General features: G+C 62.0%; 2 protein-coding genes across 2 annotated transcripts in view; both read right to left on the reverse strand.

Annotated features, from left to right (window-relative positions):
• Nucleotides 1-529, reverse strand: part of FAM71E2 (family with sequence similarity 71 member E2) — a 4,869-nt gene extending 4,340 nt beyond the window's left edge. The window contains exons 1-2 of the mRNA XM_034986523.1: nucleotides 380-529; nucleotides 35-189 (exon numbers count right to left, since the gene is read on the reverse strand). Of these exons, the coding sequence (XP_034842414.1) occupies nucleotides 35-189; nucleotides 380-529 (305 nt within the window). The remainder of the gene's footprint in view (nucleotides 1-34; nucleotides 190-379) is intronic.
• Nucleotides 530-2,661: 2,132 nt separating this feature from the next.
• On the reverse strand, nucleotides 2,662-5,596 carry IL11 (interleukin 11). Its single transcript, XM_034986524.1, has 5 exons — nucleotides 5,590-5,596; nucleotides 4,220-4,392; nucleotides 3,962-4,048; nucleotides 3,676-3,837; nucleotides 2,662-2,950 (listed from the first exon to the last, which is right to left on the reverse strand). Exons 1-5 carry the CDS (start codon nucleotides 5,594-5,596, stop codon nucleotides 2,780-2,782), a joined length of 600 nt encoding a protein of 199 aa, XP_034842415.1. The 3' UTR covers nucleotides 2,662-2,779.
• Between the last annotated feature and the right edge of the window lie 4,242 nt (nucleotides 5,597-9,838).

The following is a 9,838-nucleotide window of genomic DNA, read 5'->3' on the forward strand; positions in this document are numbered from 1 at the left end:
GAGGTTCCTGGGGCAGATGGGGGGATGGAGGCACCTGGTGAGGACGAGGTTGGAGCACTCCTTGCCCTCTCCGGGCTGAGCGATCAGCAGGATGTCTGGGAGTACCAGGCCTGGCAGGGAGGCAGCCACACCCATGGTCAGACGGTTGGTTCTGTGGTGCGTGTACACGGGGGCCCCTCGATTGGTCACCTGGGGGGCCAGGGAGAGGGGCTGGAACCACTCCTTCTCCAGTGCTCCTCTGGCACCCCCAGCCCAAGCCCCCTGCCACCGGAGCCCCCCCCCCACTGCCTCATACCTGCCTGGGTTCAAGTCCCCCAGCCCAGGGAGTTCCAATCCCCTCCTGCCCCTCTCCGCCCCCAGGGTACAGGAAGCTGGGGACCTGGACAAAGTTACTCTCGAACATGGGCAGCGGGCGGAGGGGCAGGTACTCGCCCTTCTGGAGGGTCTTCTGCAGCTCGCCCAGAGTGGGGACCCATTTTGAGGGTCCCTGGAGTGGCTCCATGCGCCTGATATTCCGAAACCGGTTCATGGTGGCTGGAGAAAAGGTGAGTCACCACTGACACAGTCAGGGAGCCGGGCACCTGGGCACATGGCCTGCCCAGTGTCCCCCAGCCCACCCGTACTGGCCCTTTGGGCTTCACAGGTGCGGGAGCTCAGCGGTTCCAGAGGGTGGAGCTTCCCCAGGGCTTGGCCATGGCCCTGAAGGAGGGGGGGGTGGTCAGCCCTGGCCTGGGGGAGGAGCCTTCCGGTGGAGGGGCTTTGTGACCTCATCAGACATGTGTAGGACTCTTTCTGGGAACTCTCTGGGGGGCACGGATGGGCTCCCTTCCCCAAGATGTGGCCTAGAGTCTTGAGGGCTGAAGTCTGTGAATCAGAAACCCCCAATCCAGACCCAAACTAGTGAAAAAACTGGACCCTTGTGGGGGGCAGGTGGCGGGGGGGGGGTGCTGTCTTGGATATTGTAAAAGGATAATTAACCAGGAGTTTCTGACTCTTAAGAAGGGAGACCTGAGTACAGCCCCAGCTCACCACTGACCTTCCTCTGGACCTTGAGTAAGACTCATACCCCCACTGGGCCTCAGTTTCCCCATATGTAACCTATTTGTGTCTGTGGCAACTGCTGAACATGGGTTCTAAAGAAAAGGACGTGCGCTTTGGAATGAGCCAGACCTCTGGCAGAATCACAGTTGTCTCTCCCTAGCCATGTGACCCTGAACAACAACCACACCCCCTCCACCTCACCCCCCCTCGCCTGTAAAGTGGGGCATAATGGCGCATTCAGGGGATCGTGTAAGTAAAACCCCACACTTAAGGCACGGTCCCAGAGCAGGGACTCAGTGAGCCGTGATTCTTGACTCCTTCTGAGGGTTTATTGGGGGAGAAGGTGTTGACTGGTATTCTTCCATTCTAAAAAGTGTTTATTATTTTTTTAAATGTGTCATGCAAAATACATGGTCATTGTAGAAATTCTGGATAATACAGACAAGCACAGATTTTTTTAAAAAGTCACTCATAACTCTACCCCACCTTCCACCCTGAGGGGACCATTGTCAACATTTTGGTGCATTTTTTTCTATGACTTATTATTATTATTAAAGATTTTATTTATTAGAGAGAGAGAGCATGAACTGGGTGAAGAGCAGAGGGAGAAGCAGACTCCTTGCTGAGCTGGGGGCCCGATGCGGGGCTCGATCCTGGGACTTCGGGATCGTGACCTGAGCCAAAGGCTGAGCCACCCAGGCGTCCCTATTATTATTTTTAAAGTAAGCTCTATGCCCAATGTATGGCTGGAACTCACGACCCCGATATCAAGAGTCACATGCTTTACTGACTGAGCCAGCCAGATGCCCCATGTTCTAGGACTTTTAAAAACATCTGTCCATCCATCCATCCAAACACAAAATGGGAATCATGCAGTGGTCAGTAGCCTGCTTTCTCTATGTCTTAAAGCAGCCTCCGTCTCATCCCCTCGGCATGGCTGATGGTATTCCATCACATGGATGGGTGTAATTTATTAAACCATCCCTCACTGTTGGACATCTAGGTGGTTTCTGATCTGTTGTTGTGAACATCACCATAACGAACATCAAACTTGTAGCTTTGTCACATGCAAGTATTGTAGCGCATAGGATGGCCTTCTGGAACCTTCCTTTAATTTATTGAGTGCCTACAAAGTGCAGGCTCAGACCCTGGCCCTCAGCACTCAGGGTCCCTGGGGGACCAACAATCTCCTCTCTGCTGTCCTGCCCACTAAGGGTCCCTGCCTCTCTCTGCTCCAGGGACCCCGGCGACCAGCCCCCAACCCTCAGCACTCAGAGAAATCACCTCTAAGTGGATGTGTATGACAAATTTAATTCCCCTTTCTCCATCTTACAAAGGTTTCTCACATTTTTGTACAAAAACCCAGGCCTCCTTTCCCTCCCCACCTCAACCCAAAAAGTAATTGTTTAATAAATAATATATGCTCCTGCCCAGGCCCAGAGGGCTAGGGGACAGGGAAAGCCTGTGGCCAGACTTCTTAAGTGATTCAAGAATCTAGGACTCCAGTTCCCTGCCCCTTTGGTCCCCAAGTCCACCTGCCTCCCACCCGCCCCCTTAAATAAATAAGTATAAATAAGGCACAGATACCCCCCCACTCCACCCAGGTCTCCTGGAGGGACCGTCTCGAATTAGGGGGAGAGAAGGAGGGGGTGTTTTCCTGCTGCTGTGCCCCCAGTCCCAAAATAAATAAATAAATAAGATGTGGCATCGAAGGACGTTGGTGGTTCCGGGTGGCGGGTCACAGCCGAGTCTTCAGCAGCAGCAAGCCCCGCACGGCCCAGTCAAGGGTCAGGTGCAGCCCCCCAAGAATGGCATGGGCTGCCCTGATGCCTCCCCAGGCAGAGGCCGGGGGGGCCAGCGGGGGAGCTGGTGGGTCTGGGGGTGCTTGGGGTAAGGCCAGGCGGGACATCTGTTGGGAGAGGACAGAGGGTTAGCAATAGGTCAGGGGTGCAGTGGGGGTCCCAGGAAGGGGTCCGAATGGGAGGTTGGGGAGTCCAGGCTGCATGCTTCCGGAGTGTCTGTGGCCTGTGGGGTAGGGTTTCTGGGTGGGCAGTTCTCAGCATGTTGCGTTCAGAAAATGAAGACTGGGACCAAAAGGTGGGGGTGTCAGAGCTGGAATTCCAGGGCCCAGTCCAGGGGATTGGGGGCGAGGTCTAGAGAATCAGGACTGGGATCCTGGTGCTAGGTGAGGGCTGGGGGCTGTGGGCTCAAGTCTGGGGTCGGGTCCAAGATGTCGGGGCTGGGGTCTTAGATGTGGGGTCTCTCCGATCCAAGCTCAGGGACTCATGGGTGAGGGCTGGGCTCTCAGAATGGGGAGCTGGAATTTGAGGTCCAGGGTCTTTGCGGTCAGGCCCAGGAAGTGGTATCTGAAGTTGTCTGATCTCAGGGTGCTGGGTCTAGGATTTTAGCAGTCAGGGTTTGGGGGTCGTAAGGGCTCACGACCAGCATCTGAGGTCTTAGGGACTCAGAGCTCAAGGTCTGAGACCTCAAGGTCTAGGTTCTGAGGTCTGGAGATGGCAGGGTCTGGGGGGGTCTCGGGGCCACAGGGTTTGGGACACAGAGGAGGGTCTCAGAGGGTCCTGGGGTCTCGGGCTTCAAGTCTAGGTGTCAGGTCTGGGGGCTGGCGTGTCCTACCAGGAGCTGCAGCCGGCGAAGCAGGCGGTCCAGCCGGGCCTGCAGGGCACCCAGCTCCGGCTCCAGGGTCCGCAGGGAAGGGCCCCCCGCCCGGCGCAGCCACTGCACATGGCGCAGGTAGGATAACAGGTCCGCTCGCAGCCGTGTCAGCACACCTGGGAGCTAAGACACAGGGCGTGGGGGCATCAGGGAACACCTGCCACCTGCCTGCTCTGGCCCCCAATCCCCCGCACCCTCTCCATGCCCAGATCTCATCTTTGCCCCGGTCCCTTTCCCCTTCCCTTACTTGTAGGGCTCCCAGCGCCCCTGCACTCATGGCCAGGGTGGGAAGAGAGTCCAGGTTGTGGTCTCCGTCGGCTGGAAATTTGTCTCTCTGCGGGGGCAAAGAAGCCTTGAGGGGAACCCTGCCCAGCTCCAAGGGTCCCTCCATCCTCCAGACAGGCCCCAGACTCCTCCCTCCCCCCCGTTTCTGCCACCGTGGTAGCCCAGAAGCCCTCCCCACTCCTGGTCCTGGTCCCAGCCCATCCCCTCCAGGCTCTCCTACCAGCTGCGCCGCAAGCTGCCGAGTGTCCGCCAGGAGGGAGCGGGTCAGGAGGACGGCGCTGTCCAGCTCAGCCCGAGGGTCTGGGGAGGCCCGCGGGGGGCCAGGAGGTGGCCCCGGGGCAGCAGCTCTATCCGGCCACAGGCTCAGGGCGACCAGGACCAGGCAGCAAACACCTGGGGGCGGGAGGAAGCAGAGAGCTCAGACCGGACTGGTGGCTCTGCGGGAGGAGGGACTGGGGGGTCTCGAGTCCCAGGGTGGAGCGCCCGGGGCAGGTCGCAGGGCCGGGGCGGGCTTCCCTCTCCCTCTCCGGCTCTGGCTGCCCCGCCCGTCGGAGCAGACGCGGCCCGGGGCGGGTAGACGGGCCGGGCGTCTCCCGTCCGCCCCCGGACGCCGGAATCTGGGCCCCGGGGCGGGGCATGAGGGGGGAGGCACAGGCCAGAACCTGCCCCCTCCCCGGGCCTCGGGAGCCCGAGCCGGACTGAGATCAGAGGAAGGAGACCGAGACAGAAACCCGGAGGCCCAGACCCCTCCCCAGGGGGACATCCCCTCTCCCTCGTGGACCGCGGAAGGCCGGCCGTGGTGCCGGGGATGCCCGCGGAGCACACCTGGGCGGAGAGAGGCAGAGGCGCGGGCGCAGCCGGGCCGCGGGAGGCGGAGGGAGACCCGGCGGCGGCGCACGGCTCGGGGGCTCCGGCCCGCTGGCTCCCCGGCAGCCCATCCCCCAGCTGCCCCGCCCACCCCCGCTCCCGCCAGCCAATCAGCGCCCCCCGGGCCGCCCCGCTCCCGCATCACACCCCCAGCCCGCCCCCCGGCCCTCCCCGGCCGCTGTCTGTCCGTCGGTCCGCATCTGTCTGGTTCTCCCGTTCCTGTCTGCACCACTGTCTCTCTTTCTCTCTTCCCCCTGGCTGGGGTCGGTGTTCTGGACTTGCGCTCACCTCCTGGGGCGGGGGGGGGGGGGGGGAACTCTCTGCCTCAGTTTCCCTCCCGGAACCTCTCTGTCAGGATGCCTGGGCGTCTGCGTCCCTCGGTCCCCGCTGACTCCCTGAGGGTCCCCGGCCGTTGGGGGTCACCTCCCGGCATCTGTCTCTCTCTCCGTCTGTCTGGGGGTCTCCATCTCTCTCGCGCTGCCCTGTGCGTCTCTCCGCGTCTCAGCTTCGTCCTCCCGTCTCTCTCTGCCCGTCTCTTCTCCGGGCCTCCTGCTTTCTCGGAATCTCCTTTCCTCTCCGTCTCTGCCTCCCCATGGCTCTCTCACTCTCCTCTGTCTCTTTCTGTCCCATTCCGCTGAGCCTGTCTGCTCCCCACCCTCCTCGCCACGGGCCCTCCCTCCTCCCTTCCTGTCCCCCCCACCCCATGAACTTGAACCAACTTACTGTTCATGTCCCCACAGGGCAGGGGTTCCCCAGGGCAGGGGGCAGGGAGCTGGGGGCCTTTAACCCTTCCCTGTCCGCTGCTGGGGGGGGGGGAGCCCTGGGGGTCAGCTGGGCCTCGGCCTGGGGAGGGGAGGCATGTGCGTGTGAGCAGCGAGGGCCGTGGCAGTGAGGGAGTGTGTACGCCTGGGGGGTTATATAGGGGGCCAGGGCGGGCGGGCGGGGGGCAGGCAGCAGGGGAGGGCAGCCTGACACATCCTGACTCACCCTCCCTGCCTGCCTTTTCCATTCAGACGGAGCCGGCTGCCTCGCAGGGCTCACGCTGCCTCGCTCAGAGGAGGGCACGGAAGGAAAAGTTGGAAAAGTTGAAAAGAGAAAGGGGGGGGGTGGTCGGAGAGGGGCTGGTGAGGTCATTGGCGTCCCCTCCCTCCACCTCCTCGGCCGGGCCGCCACAGGGGCAGACACACGCGGCTCGAGAGCTGGGGCCCGGCTGCAGGCTGCAGGCGGGGGTCGGCTGGACCAGGACGGCGGGCGGAGAGGTGGGGAGGCTGGGGAGAGAGGGACGGGAAGAGCTGGGGACAGAGCCACAAGACGCAGGCCTGGGGAGATGGACGTGCAAGGCAGAGTCACTCCAAGGGACAGAGAAAGCGAGAGGGCTGGAGAGTGTGAGACCCAAGCAAGGACACAGAGATGCTTGGAGGAATGGGGACATTGAGGTGGAGATGAAGAGTCCGAAATGCAGAGACAGAGAGACAGTGACACATGGAGAGATGGGGACACTGAGTAGATACACTGCAGGAGCAGAGAGACCCACAGAGACTCCAGGAGGAAAAGGGACAGAGAGTTGCAGGCTTAGAGAAAGGGGAGGCAGGTGGCAGAAGAAACACATGGTGACAAAGCTGCAGAGGCCCCAAGAGACAGAGGCAGGGAGCCAGAGATACTCAGAGATGGAGGTGCTGAGCAATGGGGACAGAGAGGAGCAGAGTCTCCGGGAGACAGGCAGGGGCGATGTGAAAGTGGGGAGAGAAGCAGAGACAGGGGACCGAGAGAGGGCATGAGACGCCCAGATGAGGTGGGATCTTGCGCAGATGCTGCACCCCCTCTGTGCCTCAGTTTCCTTATCTGTGAAATGTGGATAACCGAACACCCATCCCCCCCGCCCCCCACAATGCCTGGGTAAAGATGAGTTCACTCGTGTAGGGCACACAGTCAGCTGTCAATAAATATGAACCATTGCAATTCTCTTTCTTGATTTTTATTAACACATACAGGGAGACCCAGAGAAAGATGCGGTCTCTGGGAGGGTTGGAGATGGGGAGCCAGCGGGCAAGATAGTGAGGGTGACAGAACACGCGGAGAGAGTGGCTCAGCCAGGGAGTGGGCATGGGGACCGGGCAGAGATGGCAATGCACAGAGGGACTGGAGCAGGAGATGCAGGGAGGACGGGACAGCCGTGGGGACATAGGCACCCTGATGGGTGCCAGGGCCAGAGGCAGAGCCAGTGAGGGACCAAGTCTAGAGCCCCATCCCCGGGAGCATCCCCCCTCCCAACGAAGGACCAAGGACAGGATGGGTGTGAGAAGACAAAGTGACAGGACTTCCAAAGTTCCCCCTGCAGGCCCCCTTCTGGCCCTCAAAACTGTGCTGAGCTGGCAGGGGGGCTCTGGGGATGAATGGTGGCTAGAGTCCTCCCCCTCCCATCCCCCACCACTGGGGGTGGGGGACGACTGCTCAAGTCCCCAGGGAGGTGAGGTCACAGCCCCCCCATGGTGGGACATGACCTCATTGCCTCAGGTAAGAGCTCTCTCTCTTGCTCCGTCACGGCCACCCCTTCCAGGGCCCCCCAGGGGCCCTCCCCAGCCCCCGCTCCCGCAGGGACCCAGGCCTCTGACCACTGGGTCTCCGCCCCTCAGGGGGCCTGTTTCCGGCTGAGTCAGCGTGGGGGGCCCAAGGCTGCGTCAGTGAGGGGAGAACTGACGTAGCCCCCCCCCCCAGACCGGCAGGGCCAGCCAAGGTGACTCAGGCCACCAGCCTGGGGGATGGACTGGCCCGAGGGGATAGGGACTGGGCCCGGGGCCAGTCTGAGAGCAACAATAGGGATCTCGCAATGGCAGCCCCTTCCACCTACTGGGAACTAGGGGTGCCACCCCAGACCCTCTCCTTCAACCCAGGATCCCGGACCCCCAGCCCCCTCCTCCCTTAGACCCAGATGGCAGGTGTCCAGACCCTAAACCCTGGTTCCCACGTGGAGAGAAAGGTGTTGCCATTCTGCCGTTTGGAGAATGCTCTATGGGAAAGGTCAGGAGTCTGGGGCTGGGTCAGTGTACCTGGCTTGTGCCAGCCCCCCCCACACACACCTTGCCTTGGCCTGCTCCCTGAGGCTGTGGGATCATCTTTCCCCTAATTCCATCTTTCCTGGCTGCAGGAGGCTGAGGAAGATGGGGTGGGTGACGGCAAGAGGTCAGGGGATTGCTCAGCATCCTGGGTCTTCCCCGGCAGGGGCAGGGGGGGCACTCAAGCTCCTTCCATTGCAAGGAGAGCAAGAAGGGATGGGGTACCCCCACTCCCACACTGACAGGCAGGACTGGGGAATCACAAAAAGGTGACAAGATGACACCAAGACACAGACACAGAGACGAGCACAGACATCCAGAGTGAGAAAAAGACCAAGTCGTAAAACAATGGGGTCTACAGACACAGAAGTTCTAAAGAAACAAGCTCAGAGGCTCAGAGACAAGGACCAGGGGAGACACAGTGCCCAAGGCTCTGAGGGGGGGCTCACAGACATGAGAGAAGATGCCACTGGGATGTGAGCAGGGAGCCAGGGGTCCTTGCTCCTGTGCTGGCCCCTGGCTGAGGTAGGGCCGGCTGGTGTGAGGTCAGCAGGTCCGAGGCTGTGTGTGTCCGTCTGTCTGTCCCTGGGGGGTCCTGTCTGGCCTCTGGGGGGTGACGGGGCAGGCGGGCCACAGAAGCAGCCCAAACCTGTCATTAGTGGTGAGGGCCGTGACGGCGGGGGCCCCCCCAGTCCCAAGCCGCGGTCCAGGGCCGGCAGCCCCGCCCCCCACCCCCTCCTTGATCCCTGAGGAATCCCGGGAATTGCAAAGTGGGTCCAGATGATGTTGACACAGGAAATGGTCATCAGCTGCTGGCCTCAGCCCCACAACCTCTATGACCCCCCCACCCCCGGCCCCCTGCTGAGTCCCCTCTAACCCGTGTCATCTCTGACGGAGGCAGCCCAGGGCCGCTCAGCTCCCATCAGGATGTTTACAAGAGATGCGCAGGGCAGGAGTCAGCCTCACAGGGCTTCCTGAGAAAGGGGGTCTGGACTCCTGGACAACTGCCCTCAGACCCGGGCCCTGGCCTCCTTCTCCCTCAGACCCAGCAGTCCAGACCCCCCAGCCCCTCCTCCCTCAGACCCAGGACTCCAGCCCCCTCCTCCTCCCTCAGACCCAGGAGTCCAGACCCCCAGGCCCCTCCTCCCTCAGACCCAGGAGTCCAGGCCCCCAGCCCCTCCTCCCTCAAACCCAGGAGTCCAGGCCCCCAGCCTCCTCCTCTCTCAGATCCAGGAGTCCAGACCCCCAGCCCCTCCTCCCTCAGACCCAGGAGTCCAGACCCCCAGGCCCCTCCTCCCTCAGACCCAGGAGTCCAGACCCCCAGCCCCATCTTCCCTCAGACCTAGGAGTCCAGACCCCCAGCCCCTCTACCTTCAGATCCAGGAGTCAGACCCCCAGCCCTCCTCCATCAGACCTAGGAGCCCAGACCCCCAGCCCCATCTTCCCTCAGACCTAGGAGTCCAGACCCCCAGCCCCTCTACCTTCAGATCCAGGAGTCAGACCCCCAGCCCTCCTCCATCAGACCCAGGAGTCCAGGCACCAACCCTCCTCCTTCAGACCCAGGAGTCCAGGCCCCCAGCCCCTCCTCCCTCAGACCCAGGACCCGCCCCTTCTCCATCAGACCCGGGAGTCCAGGCCCCCAGCCCCTCCTCCCTCAGACCCAGGACCCCCACCCCGCCTCCCTCAGACCCGGGAGTCCAGACCCCCAGCCCCTCCTCCCATAGACCCAGGAGTCCTCACCCCCAGCCCCTCCTCCCTCAGACCCAGGAGTCCAGACCCCAGCCCCTCCTCCCTCAGACCCAGGAGTCCAGACCCCTACCCCCTCCTCCCTCAGACCCAGGAGTCCAGACCCCCAGCCCCTCCTCCCTCAGACCAGGAGTCCAGACCCCCAGCCCCTCCTCCCTCAGACCCGGGAGTCC

Source organism: Mirounga leonina, unplaced genomic scaffold (assembly GCF_011800145.1).
Source record: "Mirounga leonina isolate KUSES-001 unplaced genomic scaffold, KU_Mleo_1.0 Mir_376, whole genome shotgun sequence".
In the NCBI taxonomy this organism is placed as follows: Eukaryota; Metazoa; Chordata; class Mammalia; order Carnivora; family Phocidae; genus Mirounga; species Mirounga leonina.